The sequence below is a fragment of the Nuphar pumila genome, chromosome 2 (genome assembly GCF_984573655.1).
Source record: "Nuphar pumila chromosome 2, dmNupPumi1.hap1.1, whole genome shotgun sequence".
Lineage (NCBI taxonomy): Eukaryota > Viridiplantae > Streptophyta > Magnoliopsida > Nymphaeales > Nymphaeaceae > Nuphar > Nuphar pumila.
Window position 1 is genome coordinate 43,267,501 of NC_143250.1, and position 25,346 is coordinate 43,292,846.

General features: G+C 35.0%; 1 protein-coding gene across 1 annotated transcript in view; it reads right to left on the bottom strand.

Annotated features, from left to right (window-relative positions):
- GSL8 (glucan synthase-like 8) overlaps positions 1–25,346 on the bottom strand; it is a 209,795-nt gene that overhangs the window by 149,089 nt on the left and 35,360 nt on the right. Inside the window, exons 8-12 of the mRNA XM_089995715.1 lie at positions 21,714–21,811; positions 21,517–21,634; positions 20,473–20,601; positions 16,996–17,072; positions 16,635–16,713 (exon numbers count right to left, since the gene is read on the bottom strand). Of these exons, the coding sequence (XP_089851841.1) occupies positions 16,635–16,713; positions 16,996–17,072; positions 20,473–20,601; positions 21,517–21,634; positions 21,714–21,811 (501 nt within the window). The remainder of the gene's footprint in view (positions 1–16,634; positions 16,714–16,995; positions 17,073–20,472; positions 20,602–21,516; positions 21,635–21,713; positions 21,812–25,346) is intronic.

Sequence of the window (25,346 nt, forward strand, 5' to 3'; positions counted from 1 at the left end):
AACGGAGGCCGTCTCACAAATTCTAAAAGCCACTCCTTCTAGATTTGGTGTTGCCATCTCCTCTTCTTCTCCTCCGGACAAGTCTTCTTGGATTTTGGATTCGGGAGCCTCTTTTCACATGACTCATAATAAGTCTCTATTATCTGATTGCAGTAATTCATATTTTTCATGTGTGTCAACCGTCGATGGTACTTTTTAAAAGTTAAAAGTATAGAAAACCTCGACAATATTTAAAAAATAATAATTGTTCCAAATATGAGAGTTATTCTAAAATTAGATTTAAACCTTTTTCTTTGGTATCTCAAATTTTTATTATGTGTGTAAAGTATTCTTCTCATCTAAGGCTTATTGGGTACAAGATCTCCAGTCAAGGAAACTGATTGGACAAAGTCATAAAAGAGAAGATCTTTACTATATGGATTCCTTATGTTTACCTAAAAACTCTTTTTATAATCATATCAAAGAAATAAATTTAGATCTTTGGCATAAAAGATTAGGACACCCAAGTATATCAAAATTATCTCATTTTCCATTTTTGAAAAAAAAAATTGTAAGGATAAGGAATTTGTACGTGAAGATTGTACATTTGGAAAAATGCAAATGATGCATTTTGGATCTAGAACTTCCTTGACTAATGAAATCTTGAATTAGTGCATTCGAATGTACGGGGTCCCGCTCCCATTATGTCAAAAGGTGGTTATTCGTATTATTTTACATTCATAGATGATTTTAGTAGACATACTTGGATAAACTTTCTTAAACTCAAATCTGAAGTTTTTTCGTGCTTTAAAAATTTTTATAATCTTGTTAAAAATCAATTTAAAACAAATATTAAAATCTTTCGCTATCATTGAGGGAAGAGTTTCTTTCAAATGAATTTTAATCATATCTAAAAACTCATGATATTTTACACTAAAATCTTGTCCTAAGACCCCCCAACAAAATGGTATTTTCAAAAGAAAGCACCATCGTATTATTGAAACTACTAGGACCCTACTCATTTCAAAAGAAATTTCAAAAAAAAATTGGGCCAAAGCCGATCTCACCGCGATATATTTAATAAATAGAATGTTTTCTCAAACTTTGGAAAGCAAATCTCCAATTGAAAAACTCTCTCTCCTGATTTGAAAAGATTGAGGGTCTTCGGATGTAAATGCTTTGTGCTTCTTGAAAAATGTAACAAGTTCTCTCCTAAAGCTATAAAATGTATTTTTCTTGAATATGCCAAAAATCAAAAAGAATATCGATTCTATGATCCAAAAAAATGATAAACTTTATGTCTCTAGAAATGTAACATTTCTTGAAAATGAAAATAGATTTTTTCTTGAAAAAACCTAAGGAAGAATCCGAGTATGCCTTCTTGTTTAATTTGTTACCTAAGTCCAATAATGAAATTATTGATAATGATGACATTGATAATTTTGAGTCAAATAATGGACCAAGTGAAGAAAGAAAACTAACTCATAACCTTTTACAATACTCCAGGCAAGATAATGGGAAGCATCCATACACTTTTGAGAAGTATAGTCAAGCAACAAATATTGAAAAGTCTAATGTTAGAAGATCTTAACGGATATATAGGCCTCCAAATAGGTTTGCCTCCTATGAATCCTTCCTTCCAAACTACAGGGTATGCCTTCTAACAATTCATTCATATCTAAGTCACACGAACTCGACTAAAAGTTCGGCACACCCGCGTCAACACGCCCCGACACGAGTGCGGACACGGGTGCGGCTTCGAACACCGGGCAGACACGGTCAACTAAGTGTCGGACTCGATCAATGCACCGAGGCCGAGGCCGTCCACATTTTGGACTCGGTCAACTTTGTTCGAGTATATTTTTGTCCATTTATTAAAATTAATTTGGACTCGAGTCGGGTTTGGATCTGAACCCGACCCGGATGTTGACTTGGAGGGAGAACATGATTTGCATACTCTCAGCATGGACTATCTCGATCCTGTTCTTCCCTCTAATTCAGACGATGAAGCTGATTTATGATAAGTTTTGTTGTTATCACACTCACAAGCTTCTTTATGTGTTATATTTTGGTAAGTTTGTGTTGTTACTTCAATAGAAATACTTTTTTAATTTTTACTTTAAAATTTACAATCTTATTATTGTTATATATATATAGTCATGTCCCTGTGTTCAAAATTTTTGAAATTGCTCTGCACTCGTGTCGCACCTGTACCCGCACCCATGTGACAGATTCATATCATGAACCATCTAACTAAAAACAAGCTAAAAACATAAGCCAAATTAGTGATCCTTTGTAAATGAAGCATGATAATGAAATACAAAAAGTCAGTGTAACCCTTTGTAAATATGCTTTTTAAGCATAATAATGAAATACAAAAAGTCACTTATTCTCATTGTGTTCTTTGTGATTTATATCTCTTTTGTAAGGTTGTTATTGATCCTTAGTGATCATATTGTAAGTGTGCACTTGTGTAGCCCTTCGTTGGCATTATAATTGTGCACAACTCGTTTCATTACAATTACTCATGTAGACACGATAGTTATTCCAACCAATAAAGGTTTTATTTCCTTGTCTAATACCTTGTTTGTTCCTAATATTCAGAAAAATCACATCTTTGTTTCCCAGCTTTGTCATGATACTGATTCATGTGTCTACTTTCCTCTGTCATCTATTTCTGAATAGAATTCATAGGAATGAGACGCTCATCGTGGGGAAAAATGTGAAAATTTGTATGTTTTGAATAAAGCTCCAAAACCTTCTTCATCGCCCGTGTTTCATTTGTTGTTTGCGTCATCCGGTCAACAAGTTCATAAAGGAGTTGATGTCTGACATCGTAGATTAGGCCACTGCGATTCTAGCTTTCTTGATGTTTTATGTAATAAAGGTTCTATTGATGTTAAAATAGGATTTTTTCTTCCTCTCGTGTCAATTGTCACATTTGTAAGAGTCATGAACTCTCATTTTCCAAGTCTAATAAAGTAGCTTAATTTCTATTTGAAGTTGTTCACTCTGATATTTGGGGTCCTTCCCATGTTATGTCCTTGTCTAAGTCCAAATATTATGTATTTTTTGCGGATGATTTCACGCGTTTTACTTGGATATATTTTATAAAATCCAAGGACCAAGTTCTTCCTGTTTTTCGTATATTCAAATTTTATTGTGAAACTCAGTTTTGTCCAAAAAATTTAGCCCTATAGAATGATGGTGGAGGTGAATATATATCAAACCAATTCACACAATATTTAAATGATAGTGGGATTCAGCGTCAGTTGAGTTGTCCTAGGAATTCTCAACAAAATAGAGTTGTTGAACATAAACATTGTCAAATAGTGGAGACGGCCCTCTGACAATGATGTATGATGCAAATCTTAATTTTGGATTATGGTCAGAGGCGTTTCAAATTGTAGTCTACTTGATAAATAGGATGCCTATGTCCAATCTTTGAGGAGATTCTTCCTACTTTCTGTTAAAATATGATGTATATTTATATATATATATATACATAGATTACGACACATACACATATATATAATATATATATGTCTATGTGTCTATCTATATATATAAATATATATATATATATACATATATATTTATTTTGTAAAACCCGATAGGGGTATTTCTGTAATTTCACCCTGTACACACATATCTTTGATATGCTTTTCTCCTTTTCTTTTTCCTTTATTCTTTTTCCTTTTTTTTGCTTTTTTCTTTTTTGTTTTTATTCACTTGAGAGGGGTCCACATAGAGTCGTTGGACCCTCCAACGATCATAAATATGACCGTTGGAGGGGCTCCAACGACTCTATGGGAGCCCCTCCTTGGGTCCCTTGCTGTGTATAAATAAGGGGCTCAGCCCCATGTATTTGCTAAGCTTCTCTTGAAGCATTCTATGAAGTGAGATATATTTTTTATCTTCTTTTTGTGCTTGACCACTTTTGTGGTTTATTTTGCCCTTTAGTGACATCTTGTGTATGTGCGTGCTTCCGTGCTTTCGCTTGGAGACGTTGCTCTTTTCATTTGGCACTTCATTACATGGTATCAGAGCCTTGGCTAAGAAGACTTCATTGGATCCTCCATTGACAAGTAATACCTCTCCACTCTCTTGTCTTATAAATTTTTCTTCTAATGGCCAACAAAGATGCAAAAATCGATCTCTCATTCAAATTGGATGGGACCAATTATCGCATGTGGGCGGCCGCTATGGAGAATAATCTCAAAGGTAAAAGGCTTTGGGGTTATGTATGTGGAACCATTCCGGAACCACAACTAAAGTTAACTAAATTTGAAGGAGGTGAAGAAAAAGCCTTGAATGAAGAAGAAAAAGAAAAGGTTATTCTTGATTACTCTTCTAAAATGGAAGATTGGGAAAGTGAACATGCTAAAATCTTGGCATGATTCATGAATAACGTCGAATTGAAGATTTGTGCAAATCTTGCAAAATTCAAGAAGGCTAATGAAGCATGGTTTTTCATGAAAGGTATGTACACTCAAAGAGACCTTGCTAGGCACTTTTTTCTTCAAGAAAAGGTAAGAGCTACCAAGCAAGGTGATATGAGCATTAGGGACTATTATAGTGCTCTATCCTCTTTATGGGATGAACTTGTCCTTCTCGAACCGCAATGGGAAGGAAGTGCTATTGCTATGAGACAAGAGCAAATGGAAAAAGAGAGGTTCTTTCAATTTATTCATGGGCTTCGTCCCGAATTTGAACAACTTAGAGGATCTCTACTTCATAGAGCCTCTACTCCTCTAAGCGATATTTTGGCCGATTTATGTCAAGAAGAAACCTGTTTGGCCTTGAAAAGGGATGTTGATGAAGTACATGCCGTGTCTAGACCCGGCAACAATGTAAGATCATATAAACCACCACATTTTTGGAAGAATAATGGTGGAGGAAGGAAAATCATTTGTCATAATTGTAATGAACCGGGCCATATTCGTCCTGATTGCCCTAAATTCAAGAAGAAGGTAGCTTCCGTGGGAGAAACTCCTCCAATCATCAATGAAGATTCAAACAAGGATGGTGACATAAAGGATTCCATCGCTCATCTAACCGAAACTCTTCAACAATTTATGAAGATGAACGCCTCTACATCATCATCCTCACCTTCCACTTCCGGTGCCGCCATTTCTTCATTCCCAGGTATGTCTTCTTGGATTCTTGATTCGGGTGCCTCTTTCCATATGACTCCAAATGCATCACTTTTGTCAAAACCAAGTCTCAATAAATTTAAATCATATGTATCCACCACCGATGGAACTTCTTTAAATGTTGAGGGTATTGGAAACCTTGAGAAAATTTATGACCAAAACAAAGAATTTTTTGTTCCCAAAATCCGAATCATCCCAAAACTTAATCTAAATCTTTTCTCCGTCTCTCAAATTACCGATTTTGAATATAATGTCTCTTTTTCACCAACCCATTGCTATGTGCAGGATCTCCGGTCCGGGAAGCGGATTGGGCAAGGCCATAGAAGAGGGGACCTTTACTATATGGATTTTTTGTCTTTATCATCCAAATCATTTTGTAATCATGTTCAATCCAAAGATATTGAGACTTGGCATAGGAGACTTGGGCACCCTAGTATTTCTAAATTGTACCTTTTTCCATTTTTGGAAAAATTTTGTAATACAAATACTTTTACATGCAATGATTGTATTCTTGGGAAAATTCACTCTCTTCCATATTCTCATAGCAATTTTGTGTTAAAAAGGCCTTTTGAACTTGTGCATTCCGATGTATGGGGACCGGCACCCGTTATGTCCAAAGGAGGCTTCTCTTACTATGTTTCTTTTATTGATGATTTTACTAGATACACATGGGTTTATATTATCAAGAATAAATCCGATGTCTTCACCAATTTTAAAGAGTTTCACGCTCTTGTTCAAAACCAATTCCAACACAATATAGCCATTTTTAGATCCGACTCCGGAGGAGAATACATGTCTAAAGACTTCCAAAATTATTTTAAAACAAATGGAATTTTGCACCAACGATCTTGTCCTAAAACTCCGCAACAAAATGGTCTTGCGGAAAGGAAACATAGGCATTTAATTGAAACCACAAGAACTCTTCTTGTGTCTAAATGTGTTCCTAAAAACTTTTGGGCTGAAGCTCTTCTTACCGCAACATATCTTGTGAATCGTATGCCCTCTTCCTCTTTGAAAAATGTTTCGCCCTTTGAAAAATTATTTAAAATTACTTCCGATTTTAATAGACTAAGAATCTTTGGATGCAAATGTTTTGTACTTAGTCTAGGACAAGATAAGTTGTCACCTAAAGCTATTGAATGTGTGTTCATTGGCTATGGTGAGAATCAAAAAGGCTATAGATGTTATGATATTCGAAACAATAAATTATATGTGTCGAGAAATGTAAACTTTATTGAAGAACAAAATGGTTTCGATATCCACACATCTAAGGAAGACATCGATTATTCTTTTCTATTTGACTTAGCTCCTAGAATTGAGTCTCCTGAGGCTATTTCTTGTGATACTAGTTGTGATGGGATTTCACATTATAATGATATACAACAACATGATAATACCTCCCAAAATGAAAACCTTAATGATATAAATGTCTATACCCGGCGGATAGGAAATGAACATCAACCTGCTATTGACAGATACTCTCAAGACTTTTCTTTAGAAGAATCTACTGACAACCATCTACCTAGGAGATCTTCTTGTACCAGTAGGCCACCACAAAAGTTTGTGTCCTATGAATCTTTTTCTCCGAAGTATAGGATTTGTCTTATGTTAATACATTCGTATCACGAACCTTCCTCTTTTAAGGAAGCTAAAGATCACCCACATTGGATTGAAGCCATGAAAATCGAATTAGAGGCTCTTAACAAGGCCCAAACCTGGAGCATTATTCCTCAACCTTTAGGGAAGAAGGCAATTGGGTGTAGATGGGTATATAAAGTCAAAACTAAATGTGATGGGTCTCTTGAAAGATACAAAGCTCGTTTGGTAGCAAAAGGCTATGCCCAAGAATATGGGATTGATTATGAAGAAACCTTTGCTCCCGTGGCCAGAATGACTAGTGTACGAACCTTAATTGCCTTAGCATCCATCAAACAATGGCCTATATACCAACTTGATGTTAAAAATGCTTTCTTAAATGGAACTTTATGTGAAGAAGTTCTTATGGATCCTCCGCCGGGTCTTGAAATTGGGAAAGGAAATATTCTAAAATTAAACAAAGCTCTTTATGGGTTAAAACAAGCGCCAAAAGCTTGGTATGATCTTTTTAGCAAAGTAGTTCTTGATAATGGTTTCTCCTCATGTTACACTGATACTGCTTTGTTTGTTAAATCCTCTAATGAATACATAACCATTTTGTTATTATATGTTGATGATATGATTATCACAGGTAATGATAAGAAAGGTATTGATCTTATTAAAAATATTCTTAAGAAAAATTTTGATATGTCTGATCTGGGTTTTTTGAGGTATTTCTTAGGAATTGAAGTTGCATACTCCCCCAAGGGGTATGTCCTATCTCAGATGAAGCTTGCCTCTGATATTATTGCTAGGTCTGGGCTAACAGATGACAAAAGGGTGGAGACTCCAGAAGTGATCAATGCCAAGATGAGAGCCAATGATGGCACTCCTTTAGCAGATCCCACGCCTTATCGTCAATTGATTGGATCCTTAACATATTTATCTATTACCAGGCCTGACATTTCCCATGTTGTTCATAGTGCAAGCCAATTTCAGACTGCTCCTACCACCACTCACATGGCAGCAGTAATGAGGATTATCAGATATCTAAAAGATTCCATAACTAAGGGAGTATTATTATCCTCTTCTTCACCTCTTACTTTACTTGCGTATACTGACTCTGATTGGGGGGGGTAACCCCGATGATCGTATTTCGACCACAGGTTATTGTGTGTTTCTTGGGGAGTCACTTATCTCCTAGAGGTGTAAAAAGCAGCGTAAAGTTTCACTCTCATCTACTGAAGCCGAATATCGGGCGATGGCCACTACCACAACTGAGATTATATGGTTAAGAAGCTTACTTAAAGATATGGGTGTCTCATTCTCAACTCCCTCAAAGCTATGTTGTGACAACAAGAGCTCCATTTATATCGCTAGCAATCACACTTTTCACGAACGAACGAAGCATATTGAGATGGACTGTCATTATGTTCGAGACGAGTTTTTACGAGGCACCATTCAACTTCCATATGTTCCGACCGAATATCAGTTGGCGGACTTCTTCACCAAAGCTTTGCCTTCGCCTCGCTTCTACTTCCTCCTTAGCAAACTCTCGGTGATCTCACCATGTGTTTGAGGGGGGGTGTTAAAATATGATGTATATTTATATATATATATATATATATATATATATATATATATATATATATATATATATACATAGATTACGACATATACACATATATATAATATATATATGTCTATGTGTCTATCTATATATATAAATATATATATATTTATTTTGTAAAACCCGATAAGGGTATTTCTGTAATTTCACCCTGTACACGCATATCTTTGATATGCTTTTCTCCTTCTCTTTTTCCTTTATTCTTTTTTATTTTTTTTGCTTTTTTTCTTTTTTGTTTTTATTCACTTGAGAGGGGTCCACATAGAGTCGTTGGACCCCTCCAACGGTCATAAATATGACCGTTGGAGGGGCTCCAACGACTCTATGGGAGCCCCTCCTTGGGTCCCTTGCTGTGTATAAATAAGGGGCTCAGCCCCATGTATTTGCTAAGCTTCTCTTGAAGCATTCTATGAAGTGAGATATATTTTTTATCTTCTTTTTGTGCTTGACCACTTTTGTGGTTTATTTTGCCCTTTAGTGACATCTTGTGTATGTGCGTGCTTCCGTGCTTTCGCTTGGAGACGTTGCTCTTTTCATTTGGCACTTCATTACACTTTCTACTATATGGAATGCACCTGATTATTCCTTATTGCGGGCCTATGAACGTCGATGTTTTGTTCATATTGATAGTACATTGATAGACATTATCTATCCGGGTTATCATGTGTCAATTCATTGGGTATGATGATGAATACATGGGATAGAGATGTTGTGATCTGCCAACAAAATCATCATTTCATGTCATGTTGTATTCTATGAAGATGTATGTGAGAATTTGTTATCGTCTTCCAATATCGCTTTGTTACAGTTTTTTTGGTGTTCAACACAAAGGACACAACTTGGTGAAAATAACATTGTTGAACCTGAATTACAAAGGCCAGCTAGTATGCCCTTGACCAGTCATGTTCAGCCAAATGCACAGCCACCTTTCCAGTTCTTTAAACAAGTATACAGCAGAAGAAAAGAACTGCAACCTACAATACATAAGTGGACTGTTGTCATGTGTAATGAATCAGTTGACCAGCAGACTGAATCTTCTGCTTATTATCCTGCACGTGATTCCAGCAGTGCTGGAAATCGAATTACTCAAGGTTCCAACTGTGATGCAGTCCAGCCATCAGTTCAGTCCAACAGTCATGATCCGGTTCAGCCACAAGATCTCTTCATTTGTGCATCCAGCAGAATTAGACATCCACCTCAAAGATAGGTCAGTTATGATCTTTGGATTTTCAGGCATATGCTACTGCACTTGATGATGATAAAGAGCAGAAATCCTTTGCTGAAGCCTGCGAAAATCCATGTTGGACAGATGCAATGAATGGCGAATTTGCAACCCCACATGAATACAATACTTGGGAAATGGTTCTCGGACCTGCGAATAAAAATGTGGTTGGATGTCGCCGGGTGTACAAGATTAAACGAAAATCTGATGGCAGCATCGAACACTTTAAAGCCATGTTAGTAGCAAAGGGCTATACTCAGGAACATGGGTTGGATTTCGATGAAACGTTCAGTCTGATTGTTCGGATTGTTTTATCCCTTGTTGTGTCTAATGGATGGGAACTATTTCAACAGGACGTAAAAATTATTTTTTTTATAGTGATTTGTGTTTGATACCTTCCGCATTGTGGTTAGATCCCTTGGGTTTGGGCGAAGTCACTGTGACTATTCTATTTGTGCACTGATAAATTTAATCTTATTATTGTCTTGGTATAAGTGGATGATATAATTATTACCGGGAACAGCGATGCGAAGATTAAACAATTGAAATTCATTCTCCATGGGTGGTTTCCCATGAAGGATTTGGGACCTCTTAGATTCTTTCTTGGAGTTGAAGTGGACCAGCAACCACACTATTTGATTTTATCGTAGCACAAATATGCTCAAGATATCATCCAACGCAGCGGGATGTTGCAATGCAAACCTGTGCACACTTGGGAATGTCTCGCCTGATGATGATTTCATTGAGCCAGAAAAATATAAAAGCATTGTTTGAGCCTTACAATATCTGACTTTTACTCGCCCGGAGTTGGTCTTTTCAGTGAACCAAGTAGGGATGGCAGTAGACCGAGGCGTAGGCAGGGGACAAGGACTCGACCCCCACCCCTCTCAAAATCCTACCCTCCATCCATGCCTTCATCCCCGCACGGGTTTTGATTTTAACGTCCATCCTCGCCTCCATCCCCGTTTATGTCCTCTATATTCAGTCCAAACGGGGCGGGGCGGGGCATCGTTTCTCCCCGATCCATTGACATCCCTAAAGGTATTTTAGTTATTTTACTAATGGAGATTAGGGACGGGGCGGGCGGGGGAAAGTGTAAGTCCATCCCCGACTTCATCCCTGCACAGGTTTTGATTTTAACCTCCATCCCAATAGCATGTCCTCTAACCCCGGTCCAAATGAGCGGGGCAAGGCAAGGCGGGGCCCCATTTTTCCCTAGTCCATTGTCATCCCTAGAACCAAGTGTCAGTTTATGCATAAACCTCAGGTAAAACATATGGCGGATGTGAAGAGAATTCTCTGGCACATTAAAGGAATCCTTTCGGATGGCCTTGTATATGTTAGACCAATCTCGATGAGCTATCATATTTCTATTAAGGTTGTTTCCTACTCCGATGTTGACTGGTCTCACGATTCTTTTGCGAGACGGTCTATCATTGGTTATGCAGTTTATCGGGGTTCTCACCTAGTGTCTTGGGCTAGTAAAAAGCAGAAAATGGTCACACGTTCAAGTACGGAAGCAGAATACCGAGTTATGGCAGTCGTTACATCAGAAATTACATGGATTAAACATATATTATTCAATTTGCATCAATACATATCCAACTCGATATTATATTGAGACAACCGAAGTGTTGCGGTCATCTCTACAAACCTGGTTCAACATGAAAAAATGAAACATGTAGAGATAGATCAGCATTTTGTCAGAGAAAAGGTAGAGGCAAAAGAAATTCAGCCAATGTTTATTAGAGAAGAAGACAAAGTGGCTGATCTATTTACCTAGGCTCTTATTGTAAATCATCATTGAAACTTGAAATCCACGTTGTCCATGGTTCTTAACCACGTTCAGTTTGAGGGGAGTTTTAAGAATATAGCACGTGAATTGGGTTTAGATCCAAATCCAAAACCCGATTCACCATGTACAGTTAACTTGTATTTTATTTATGTACCCAGAGGGCAAATCGTACTTTAGCATAGCTGAGTTATATTTATATATGATGACGCGTCACCCTAGGGTTGTGTTGAGACGTATTCAGTTTCTAGGCATATTCTCTTCTCCCTCTTCTTTCATGTCTGGTTATTGTGCAGGACACGTCTTCCAAGTGAATATTTCACAAGGGCCACTTCCTACAGTTCATTAGAACAATGTAGACTAAATTAATGGAGGAAAGTACCAACATCGTATCCATTGTGGTCTCAAGCTCAGCTGTGAAACCAACAATTTTAAATGCCATCTTGCAGGATCATGTCCCTCTGCATCTTCCAAGTAGTGTTAAGGATGAAGTAGGGGAGTGTTTGTTAATATGTATGTGTGTGTATACATTTTATTTAGAATGTCATTAGAATCTTAATGTATTTTCTTTTATGTTTCTGTGTATTTTCCTTTTTTGTATTTTTTATGTCGCATGCCCTACAAGGGCATTTTTAGTGTTTTAGTTTGCTAAAAGTTAGACCTGGCCTAGTGGCTAGTCATTAGGTCAATCCAACTGCTAGTTGCTCCTCTCTTCTTTGTATATGTATATATATATAGAGAGAGAAACCCCTTTTTTCGGATATGCATTTTAAAGAATAAATAAAATCTCTTTATTTTAGTTGTCAAGTGTGTCCCTCATGACATTGTGATTCCTTTGTGCTTTTCAACACTATAAGTTTATATTATTGAGTATGGTTCATTACAGGTTTCATGAGTACATAAACGAAGGGAGCAAGTTGTATCGCCTACTAAAGAGCCGCAACCTGCAGAGCATGAAAATGAAATTATTATCTCAGATTTCAAGGACGAAAATGACAACCATCCTGGATTCTGAGGATGAAAATGAAATAATCATCCTGGATAACAAATCCAAGTACTAAAAAAATAAAGATCGATAGAAGTCCATCAACATCATCACACTCAATGTCAAAGGATACTTCGAATGTCGCAAATGAACCGTTGAACATCTATCTTCCACAATTAAAGTACTTGTGGCAGTTTAGTCATTACTGACTAGTCTTATATTTAGGGGCAAAACAATGAAGAGCTTTATAAAAACTTAAAGTATTGAAATTTGAAAAACACTTAATGATTTTGTTTTTCTCTGTGCACGAAGAATTTGACATGTTAGCCGAATTTCATTGTTTAATATGCATACTGATCATGCATATATTTTGCAGCTTATACATATATTTGTATGCATGATCCATCGAAAAATTGCATTAAAAACTCATTCTTATCATTGTTTTTGAAAAACTGCTTTGAAATTCAAAATAAAGATAAAATCGCATATTTAAATCCTTCCCTGCATTTTTCAGTGTTTTGATTAGTTTAGGACTTTTTAATTTGTAGCTTAATTAGTTTAGGAATTGTCAAATGATATCTTAGTTGGTTTAGAAGTGTTCTTTTCTGGAAACAAGTTTTTCTAGAAGTTCTGATTTGAAATTTTTGAAAATTAATTGGGGCTTTCAAGAAAAATCGTGTGACCGAATTTTTTAGTATAAAAACATCTTTTTCAGCAGAGAGGAGTATCTCCCTCTTAAGAAAACTCTCTCTCTCTCTCTCTCTCTCTCTCTCTCTCTCTCTCTCTCTCTCTCTCTCTCTCTTTGTTCCCAACCGGTTCTCCCTTTTTGCTCTTCCACTTTCTTCTCTATTCTCTTCTTGCTTCTAATCTCTTTCGGCGCCGGTTCTTCTTGTCCCCATCGTCGAAGGCACGTGCAACTTGGAGGAAAGATCGTTTCTTCTTCTCAACCCCTCCATCGAAAACGGATCGTGAGGTACGTTTCTTATCTCCCGTCTCTCCATAGTTTATTATTTAGATTAGTTTTTTTTTATTTCGTTGAATAGTATTTCATCATTGCATATAGCATAGTTTAATCACTACATATAGTTTAGATGAGTTTTGTTTTTATAAACTGCAAAAAAAAATAAAATAGATTAATTTAGTTTTAACCAATTTTCTCGATTTTCGTGTCTAATTGTATTATTTTAATTGGATCGATGCATGTAGTTAGATGTTTTCCCTTAATCACATTATATTTCATTCAGTTTAGGACAAATTTAATTAAGGTTTTGTTTAAAATAGTTTTTCATATTTAGTTCTTGATTAGAGTTAAAATAGAGTAGTTTAGGTAGCCAATTAGTATAGAGTGTTATCGTTCTTTCTAATTATTTTAAATACCATAGTACAAATTATATTTTAGTTATTTATTTTTGTTAATAGGTTAGAGTATATAATATTTAAAAAACATCTTTGTGTTATTCTATTAGATTAATCAATGTTTTGTTTTTGTTTTAACTAGTTGCTATTTAATTAATTTGTTTTCTTGAAATGGATAAAATAAGGTAGTTGTTTAATTTTAATTAATCATTGAATAGAGTAGGATTGAATTCTGGTTTGATTAGCTAAATTTCAGTTTGGTTTAATTTCAGAAATTTAATTTAAGTAATTAGATTAAGAATAATCATTTTATTCCATTATCGTTCTTTTTGTAGTTAATTAGTTTTAATTTAATTGCTAGTTATCGTTTTGTTTATTAATGTTAATTGATTAAGTCTAAATTTGATTAGATCTGATTGTAACTTAGTTTTTTTATTAGTTTCTGTTAATTAGTTTTTTATTAAGTTAGTTTCTTTATTGTTTCATGCTGGTTAGTTTGTTTCATAGTTTGTTATTTAGTTAGTTAGTTGTTACATGTTAGTTTCAAGTTTGTTACAGGTTTGTTTTAAACTTGTTACATGTTAGTTAGTTTGTTTTGAGTTTGTTAGATTAGTTTCTTAGAATCTTTCTTTTGTGATTTTTGATAAAACTAACCTTAGATTTTGGTATAGTTTTCTTCGTTTGTTTTGGTGTTTTGGTATTTTATTGTTTTATTTTGCAGGAAAGCGGTTAGACGTGTAATAGGCCCTCAAAAGTACCCCTGAAGAGCCCTCTGAGGTCCCCAAAAGGTTCCCTCAAAATGCCCTTCAAGCCCTCAGAAGAGCCCTCACAAATGCAAGCCATTTAAATAGGAATAAAATACCAGCAACATTCTAGAGGTTCAAAAGGAAAGCAATGAAGATCAAAAGGGACTAAAACTCAAGCAACTGAAGACCTTTTTCTCTTCTTTTAGAATAGGGATATTTATTTATTTTTAATTTGGGTTTGTAATAAGACCATTTATTTTTTTTTAGCCCTCTGCAAGAGAGTAATTCGTTGTAATAGCTAGTTACTTTCACTTATTTATTTTTAAAGGCAATAAAGTTTGCAATTTGTGTGGAATACAAAATTTCTTCTCCCGTTCCTTGAGTTCAACCAGGATCTCACCCTAGTGTGAGCCGGTTTTTAGTATTTGGTGTCTGGCTTTCACAAACGTTTTTATCAAAAATATCTTTTAAAAATCTATTTCATAAAACTTACACCACATACTATTTCATAATTTGCATTTTTTCGTGCGAGATATACATGCATTTGTAGCATATTATCTTTAATATTGGACGTTTGATGCCTTATACAGTTAATAATTGTTTGATATGAGATATTATGTTTTTATCTTATGCAATTTTTTATCATGGTTTCTTGTGTTCAACTTTTTTTAGTTTTTAACAATTTTTTAGATTTTTTATGAAATTTTTTTGTTTTTATAAGATTATCAAATAAAATTTGTGATTTTTTATGATACAATATGTATCCTAATTTGGGCCCAACAAAATGGGCAACCGACATGCTTTTTACAACATTGTATGAGGAAATGATGATACGATTTTAAAAAAAAGATAAACTTAATTGTAGGAGTCATCAAATAAATGTTTTACATTTAATATGTGTATAACAAATGCCTTTGTATAAGGGCAAATTTGACACCACCAGAAACTGGAAAATGAAAAATGAAATATAACTAGAAATGAGGTCAGGTTACTGTCACTATTTAAACTTTTGAAAATAAATGTATTACTAAATATAAAAATAATAACCTAAACTTGTTAGATACATTACAGAATGCTTTATATTTTATCATATATATGTATATACATCATAGTCACATATATAAGCAATATTTTGAAAATATCGCAATACCATCACTGTAAATTCATAAAATGATAATAAAGGGAAAATATCATGATATTTTGAAAATATTAGAAATTTATATTATCCCAATAATATCACAATACTATCAGTTACTTTTACTTCTTTACTTATTTTCTATATCTTAAATAGATTTTTATTCTTTCTTTTATATTGTTACTTCTTTTATTATATCTGCATGTTATTATCTACACATGTTATTTTTTTTACTTATTTATGCTAATTTTATATTTTTAAAAGGGCCAAGTTCTTTGCGAGATTTATCAACTAAACGTATATTATAATGATAATTTGCCTTTCCAAGATATAGCTAAGACAGACATTTGTAACTATGATATGTGCGTGTGTGTCATCATGCCCTAATTTTTTGAAAAGCTTGTGAATTTGCGACTCATATGCAAATCAAGAATGCACACCCATCCATTTGTGACATAAGTTTCAACTTCTATACAGGCAAAGCAGGATACAGACGATGTAAGCAGGCAGAGTGTCCACCATCATTAAGAATATCAAGATCATGAGACTCAAATTTTGAAACAAATGCCTAAATACGTGCAGTTCTTCGAAACTATCTCAATCAATGCCGAAAGCCAAAAATCAAAACTAAAAAGCCAAAAGCTCTCACCAACCCTCAATCTAGAAAAGAGTATACGACAATAAACAATAAAAGTTACAAAGATTAACAAGATGCCATAAGCTGCCTTAAAACAATCAGGCTTATCATCAAGAATATCAAACTAGAACACCAAGCAACATGACTACAAACCACCAGACAAACATAACCACAACGAATGGTTGGTTAAAACCTATATATATATATATATATGCTAGCTAACATAATGTACCCTATATGATAAGAAAACCAAACAGCCATGAAGTATGTGAATGATAAGGAACTGAGAATCAAACACTGTTGAGACTTCCACAACCAAACATGTATTTGAACAAAACACAAATGATGTGAAAATATAGCTCCTTATCTAGCAGATCTACAATAATTGAACAACCCATTAAAATATAGTACAGAAACTAACGCCTTTCCACTTTCTTGGTTTTTGGAAGAATGGCAGATCCTTCTTCAGAGGCCAATTCAACTCCAAGCAAGTAGAAGACCTACATAACAAGATTTTGAAAACCAAAAATTAAGAATGATGAAACATAAATAAGACACATAAGCTGTCTGGTCCCATATTCCAAGGTGCTACAGAGGGGCGTACTGGAGCAGGTCACATTCTGCAAATTTTGCAAGAAGTGGCCCACCCTCAAGACTCAACCCGCTTTACATGCGTGGTAGTCCGAGCAATTTACCAGTGCACCAAGTAATAGCTCTCAAACAGTTAAAAAAACAATAAATAATAAAATTCAACTAACAATTACAATAACATGAAGCCTAACCAGAAATATTCATTGAAATCATCATAGTTTCGCCATGCAGAATGTGCTGCTTTTCCATCATTAGTCACATCAGCCTCCTGCAGAGGCATTAAGAGCAATAAACTACACATTGGGGGGCGAAAAGGAACCCAGATAGAGTTTTCCAATCACATCTTTAGCTTTAAAAAAGAAAATCAACAAAGGCAAAGAAAACTAAAGAAATTTTCTTTCTTTGCTTCAAAAATGGACGAAATATAATTATTTGTCTAAATCAAGCCATCTCAAGACAAAAATTGGTAATGAAAAGAAAAAGCCCTTTGTTACATGGAAAGAAAAACCAGTGACTACATTATCTAAAAGCATGTCACTATGGTAATAACCCAACTTTCTCAGGAACAAGCTTTCAATGTCATGCTGCCAAGAGTATAAAGTAGAAGTATATTGCAGACTATATCAAGCTTACATCAGCATGCGCCTAAAATCAGAGCATGCAACAGTGCCCTATTGGCAGCTTGGTTTTAAGATACAAAAGAGATTTGTTACATTATTCCCACACAAACAAAACAAAACAAATGGTACATAACTATAGGCTGATTAATGAATATTCTGGAATCAATAGCAAGAGCAAAAAACAAATTTAGGGATGACTACCATTTTCAACCAAAGATAAAGACAAATATGTCCTTATAAATCATCAATAGTCAATGCATATACAGCAGGTTTGCAATTCAAATATTACTATGATAAACTGCATATGGGCAAGGAAAACAAAGACTATCATAAACCAGAAACAAGTTTGTATCTTCTGTATAATACAGTCAAGTCAATACTGAAGTTGACCAAAACTGACCTAACTCGGAATGGATCTTTCTCTTTTTTAAACTAATTATCAATCTATATGAACTTTTTATATTTTATAGCTATATATGGTCACTAAATCAATCTCCGAACAATAATAAGTATATTGATAGATTTAAAAATTAGTTATTTGTCTCTAAATATTTTGACTATTTATTAAAATAGATTAAAGAAAAATTCAAATTTCTCCAGAACATTAAAGTCATGTTTTCGTTTTTAAGAATTTTGGAGTATTTATACTGCAAATGAAAAACTTAAAGAATGATAAATTCAGAATATCACAATATTGCGAGGAATCAGATTGTTCTTGTATTTAACCCTTATGAACCAATCAAGCTTGGGAAAGAAACAAGTCATAGACCAAGACAAACCTGATGTTGTTAGGCACAACCTAGGGATGAACATAGTGGAGGTCTGGCTTGAAATTATCCTGGTAAGATATGCAGGTGCTGGGCTTATGCACCCAATCCCAAGCATGATCAAATTACAAAAGATTACACCCAGGTCAAAGCACAACCAACATACCTATTAGGTAGGCATATGCTTGGGAGAATTGAGATAGGGCCTACAAATTTTGGGCCCCTGAACCAATCTGACCCTACTTTAAGGTAAAGCATTATGTGAGAGCAAAGGAGCTGAGACGAGATAAACTTTGGTTATTCAAGCTTGGTTTAGTGCAGCCTAAACCCAGCTAAAGCATGGAATATCTGATATGACTAAAGAGGTGGAACTTCACCAACCACCATTGAGATCAGAGGACAACATTCTGCTCAACCTTGGTACAACTTTATTTGTTGACATATATGCATCAAGTAAGCAACATAATAAAAAAATATATGAATACCATATATGGAGGAAATTTATCAAGTTGCTAAAGAGTGCAATTTCAGGCTCAAATACAACCCATTCAACTAAACAGACCTTATACATGGACTTGACCTCGATTTTCTAAGCAAATGAATGGGGAGCTGAAACCAAGCTTCAGGAGCTAGACAGCTCAGTTATGACCATTAGGGCACAAATGACAGCCAGATAATCATTTTTTTATTTTGAACCTAGAATTTGACAGAATAACTTACCCTGAATTGACTAGATCTCAAAGCTAACAAAGTGTATGAAGGGGAAATTTTACTCCAGAAAGTGTAGAGCCAACACTTCACCCTCATCATTTGCATATATGCATGTTAACAAGCCTTCAGTGACTCCCTACAGGTGTATGTTATCTATCTTCTCCTTTTTGCTCATGAGTAAAGGAGAAATAGGAGGTTTTTCCTCTTGGTACATCGTTGACTTCCTGTACATGCCTATTATTTCACCTTCCTTCAATGGTTAGAGTTGCTTATTAGGATTTAATTTCTTATCAAAATGTTATTTTGAACTATATGGCCAGATAGTTTTACATGGTTCAATTTTCTATCTTTTCAATTGTTTATATTTATTCTTTTTAAGGCTGGATTTACAATTTTCTGTACATGATACATCATCAGGACCTTTTGTTTGGATGATTCATGAGCTATGTCACCAGGATACGGGTGCGGGTACGACACGGTAATTCAAAAAAATGTGGGTACGGGGACACGGATATATATATATATATATATATATATATATATATATATATATATATATATATATATATATATAAAAATTATCACATAAATACAAAATCAATTCAAAATAAACTGAATATAATCTAAATATATATGCTATATCTAAAATATATATTATATACTGAAAATATAATTATAAATTATAAATTAAATACAAACTTGTATGTAAGGAGGGAGGGTAAAATGGCATGTCCGGGCGTTGACGCACGTCGACACGGGTGCGGAGGGCAAAATGGAGTGTCCCGGTACCATAGTTCATGAGAAAACAGCTTACAACAATGCAAAAACTTTCCAATGAAAAACAACCTTTTAAACAACAAATAGATTTCAAAATTAAAATGAGGATGTGTCTGTCAATTTTTCCACAGAAATGTAACAAGCTTTTATCCCAAAGTAAGAAACACCAGGAAAAAATCATTGATGGGGCACAACCAGCTAGCATGAGTCTCTATGATGCCAAATTAACATATGATCTTTCAGGTGTTAGACAATCTCAGCTACTCATGGCCATGAAGTTTGAGAGGCAACTAAACTTTTATTCAGCAAAAATTGAAAAAAGAAAAATGAAACCACCCCTGAGCAAAAAGTAAAAGTTTTAATCCCCAACGGCTTCATGAAAAAACGAAAAGGACTCCAATTCAAGGAAACCGTTCCTCTAAAAACAAAGAATGATGCTCTTTTAGATGCAAAGAGGTCCATATTGCACATTAGTATCTAATATGTGATGAATGTGTTACATTGTCATCTTTAAATGGAAGAACATTCCCAGAAACCCATAAAGCCCTCAGCATTCTTCATCAAATCTGCTGAAATCATGTCTCTGATTGTTTGATGCCTCCAAACTTAGCCGAAGACAAGAAAAGGAAAAACAAATTGTTCATTGATCATACAAGATAAACAACTCCATGACTATGACATGACCAGATGCATCCATGCAAATTGCAAATTGCAAGTTTCACTGCACCATGATGACAAATTTGCCAACCCTATAGTGCTTCTTCAGGACATCTGGAAATCTTTGAACACGAACCTGAGACATGACATTATATATAGGGCTGATGATTTCTTCAAGGAATGACACAGTTCCATGCTCACTTGTGCAGCTCTTTGCTGGTTGAGCAACAGACTGATCTAGTATCACATCCAATTCCTTTGCCATCTGAGATTTCCAATACAGGGAAGACCCGTGTTGGACATGAGAATTAGTCAATACAACAAACTGCAAGAAGACATGCATTTATATCTAAAATATGGCTTTAAATAGAACATGCAAACAGTAAGGATCAAACAAACTAAAGGGCAAATACCAAAAAAGAGAACAATGTGAATTTTATGCCTTGTGCAAAAGAAGCAAGATGGACATAGTTGTCATGATTTTCAATGTGGTTTAGGCTGACTTTTATAAGGTTCATTAATAAAGCAATGTCACTCTATTGTCGGTCAAATTGACAAAAAATAGGAGCTTAAGTTCTCCCAAATTATCAAAGACATGATCAGAGCTTTTCCAAATAGTCATTATTTTACCAACACTCATAATTATTTTCGGAATAGACCATTAGCTTACATTGTTTGTTCATTTTATCTTCATCAGTGATTCCCAACTGGACAAAAATATTAAGGCATAATTTCTACAACATCTAGTTTTTTGAACTTCTCCACAGGAACTTCATGCTATAAGATACACACATGCTTTTGGCTTTTCCATCTCAAAAATACCCATAATCATATACCATCATTCATACAGATGACTGCCGTCATCTCTTCATGAAATTCCAAATCTTAGTCATGATCCCTAAACATTCAGCAAGACATGTAATGTGAACATTATTTACAAATTTGTACTTTGTTTTTTCCACTAAATCAACACCTTACCAGAAGCCAGCATTTAAATTTACAATTTCCTAAAATATTGTGAAAATTAATGCCACAATTGAGGCTATTCAAGTGAAAATAGATCCAAAGTGCAAAAAACAATCGAGTCATCCCAAAATCCTAAGGTTTTAGACACAAAAAATCATCCAAAGAAGGATCTTTATCAATTTTTATCTGGAGAAGCAAGGCAATTGATACTCACATTGTGAAATATATAACAGATACATTCTGGCAGAAAACGAACATTTGAAGCTTCGCCCCATATTAAAAAATACAAAGAAATAAAAACTAACTTTCTTTCTTTGTTGACAGCTTCCACACTGCAGACAAGAAAAAAGACAGGTAACATCATACATTATATGTTGAAGGGTTGAAATAGGATTGAAATCATAAAATTACCTGCTCCACGCAGACCGAATACGCAAGTACTTACACCATTTAATATAGTTATCCATTACTTTCATGAAGACCTCCGTTGTAACCTTTTCATCTATCCTCTGCAGGTTAGATGGTGATTTCAGGGTCATTTAGTAGCTATTGTTGTTAATCCACTAATTCTAGCCGACAATAGTAAATATATCAGTTGCAAGCAACAGACTTGGAATTTGTAAATCCATACAAAAGCATGTAGAGGAAGGAACAGATCAGTTACAGATATATCTAATTTCTACCAGAAAAGGTTACTTTGTAGCCAAACCACAACATCCAGGATAGCCACAGAAGGAAAACATCAAATATTAATTTTGATTAATGAAGGTAAATTTCACAATCAAAGAATGATAGCTAGACCTCCTCTGACAAGAAATATCCAATTTATGTGGAAAATTTAGCAAGTGTATCTAAATTCACCTATAAACAAATTAGCTGAATCAGTCGATCTCAAACAGCATGATCAATACAAAGTATAACAATTAATTAAAAACTAAACAAAATGTTCACAACTTATACAAGAAGAGAATGATGTCTGCATTTGTCGTTAAACTTAAGAACGCATTTTAGAGTTAGAATTGTAATTGCGACTTGTATCTTGTCATGAAAAGGGTATTATGGCCATTCCACCAAACCCCTAAATATAAAAAGTTACTGATAAAGGTCCTGCAACCATCTACCTCACCATAGCCTCTGGTGTTTCCTGCCTCTCAAACTCTCATCCCTCCACTTCACACATTTCTTAGATGGTATCAGCAAGTATCCTTTCATCCAAGTGAGTCAAATATTTACCTTAAAATAAAGTCTCTAAGGAAGTGCTTCAGGGCTGTCACAAGGTCATCCATGAAGAAGGTGGGTTCTAATTCAGTTTTTTTTTTCTCTTGAAGTTCTCTTAGTTGATGCTGGAAACCCCTTGTTTTTAGGTGGACATGGTTCTTACCTTTTTTTCAAATTTATCCTTCTTTTGTGTTGATGACAAGGAATGGTATGACTTAGGGTTCTTTTCTGCAAGAGGATGGCAAAGGAGGATGTTCCACCATATAGGTATGCTTTCCCAATCCTGAAGATTATGGGTTTTTGAAGCACGCGAGAATGGCAGGAATAGCATTTATTGTCACAAGAGGACAGCAAAGAGGTATGATCCACCATATAGATAGGGATGGCTTTCCTATTCTGAAGCATAGTCACAGATATAGGCAATATCTTGAAATTACCGTGAAAATATTGCAGTAAATTCATAAAACGATATTAAAGGCAAAATATCGCGACATTTTGAAAATATTAAAAATTTATGCATCATGATATTATCAGTTATTCTTACTTTTCTACTTCTTTTCTATATCTTAAATATGTTTTCCTTCATTCTTTTATAATTTTCACTTATTTCTTCTATTGTACGTGTATTTTATTTTTATTAACTAAGCATCTTATTTTCTTACTTATTTCTGCTATTTTGATTATTTTTAAAAAAATTAAGCACCAAGTTTTTCCTGAGATTTTCCCGAGATTTATTACCTAAACATATATCATTGTAAGAAATTGCCTTGCCAAGGCCAATATTTATGTTCCGAAGATTCCAGTGTTGAATTTGGACTCAAGCAGTTCTTGTATACAACAGCATATGGAGCAACAAAGAGCACATTGGAGAGGAGGCTCTGGGAAGAATTTTCACCAATCAAGACAACATTTGACCTTTCATGGCACGTGGAAAAGGGATTAATTCCATGCTTCATTCCAAGACACATACAAAAGTATGGACAAGTTGTTCTATGAGGCTTTTTTGCACAATTTGTGGGAGTCAGCTAGCTGATGCATATCTTGGGGGAAAACGTTTTTCCTAGCCAAATAACAGAAAATGCATTCCTAAAAAGAAAAACGGTTAAAAGGTTTCTAGTTTCACATATCCATTGAAGCCTTTCACAAATTACAATAGGCAAGGATGGATTGCTCCAAGGGTGTTCTTAGATTATGGAGTTATATGTCTGGAATGGAAAGGCAATGAATCCAGGAATAGACAGGTTAGATATGAAACGTGAGGTTCAAGACGCCCAGACTCAAGGAGTTTGTCTACGAATGCTAGGACAAAATGCAGGAGAAAGAATTGGCAGCATATACAAAATAGAAAGGTAGTTCTTGAGACATCATGTGTATAATATGTGCATTACATTCATGGTGCTAGCCCTTTGTACAAAGTGTAAATTGTATTATTTTCAGGGGTATTCTCGTCCTTGTATATAAAGTGTAGGGTCAATGACTTTTGTCTTGTAGTGAGTGAGGGAGGGGGGGGGGGGGGGGGGGGGGGGGATCGACCTCTTATAGGGTTGTAATATTCTTAAGGTTTAACTAATGAAGTTTGGTTACTCTTTCTTCTTCATTGCCTCTTGTTCTTATGTCTGATGGCTATGTGCATCTCAATATGGTATCAGAGAGATAACCAGAGGCATTGACAAGGGTATTTGAAGCTACTCAGTGGAGATTAGTCTAAGAAAATCAACCCAGAGAAGACACTGGTTGACTTCAACCTCAAATCAACAATCCAGATTGAAGGACAACTGTTCGGAGATCTGAGCCCAGCATTGGTGCACCTTGATTTTAGAAGAATTTCAAATCAAGTGGCAGTCGATTTGGGTAAGGGATTGATTTTCTAGGGATTTTTCTTGGATTTTAAGCTTGTAGCGGTAACTAGGGTGCCGATTTGATATATCTCAGATCTTGTGCATGTTTTTGTGTTTTTGGTGGCTGGGATAGCATGTGTTGGGGTGATTTTTTAACATGCAGTCATCTAATGCAGGCTATTGTTGGTAGATAGAAGCTTTGATTAAGATTTGTGCAAGTTTGTGGGCTCTTCTTTTGACAACATTTAGTTATGAACTTGGATGCCTAGTATTTGACCATTGTGGTATATGATCATTTTCAGCTTGATGCTGAATTGGTTTGGGCATTTATATTGCATCATTTGGTTATGTTTGTGATGAGTTTTGAGTTAGTATAGCTGCTTTCTACTTTGGTGGTGTTTGTTAAAAATGTAAATATATATATAGTATAAATACATATGTATTTATATATATATATATATATATGTGATGGTTTTTATTGATTTAGAGAAGGCATACGATAGAGTACCTAGGGACGTTCTCTGGTGGACAATGATGAAGAAAGGTGTTTCTCTCAAGTACATTAGTATAATTAAAGATATTATGAAGGAGTAGTAACCAATGTCCGCACTTGTGGAGGGGTGACAACCAATTTTCCGATAACAGTTGGGTTACATCAAGGATCTGCTTTAAGCCCTTTCCTATTTGCGATAGTGATGGATGAGCTTACGAGATCAATTCAAGAAAATGTACCGTGGTGTATGTTGTTTGCTGATGATATTGTTTTGATTGATGAGTCTAGAGCTGGGGTTAATGCTAAGTTAGAATTATGGAGACAAACATTGGAAGCTAGAGGTTTTAAGTTGAGTAAGAGTAAGACTGAATATATGGAATGTCGGTTTAGTAAGCAACGAAGTAGTGATGGGAGTGTAGTGAAGCTTGGTGAGCAAGAAATACCGGTGAATGATTATTTCAAATATTTGGGATCCATCATTCAAAAGTATGGAGA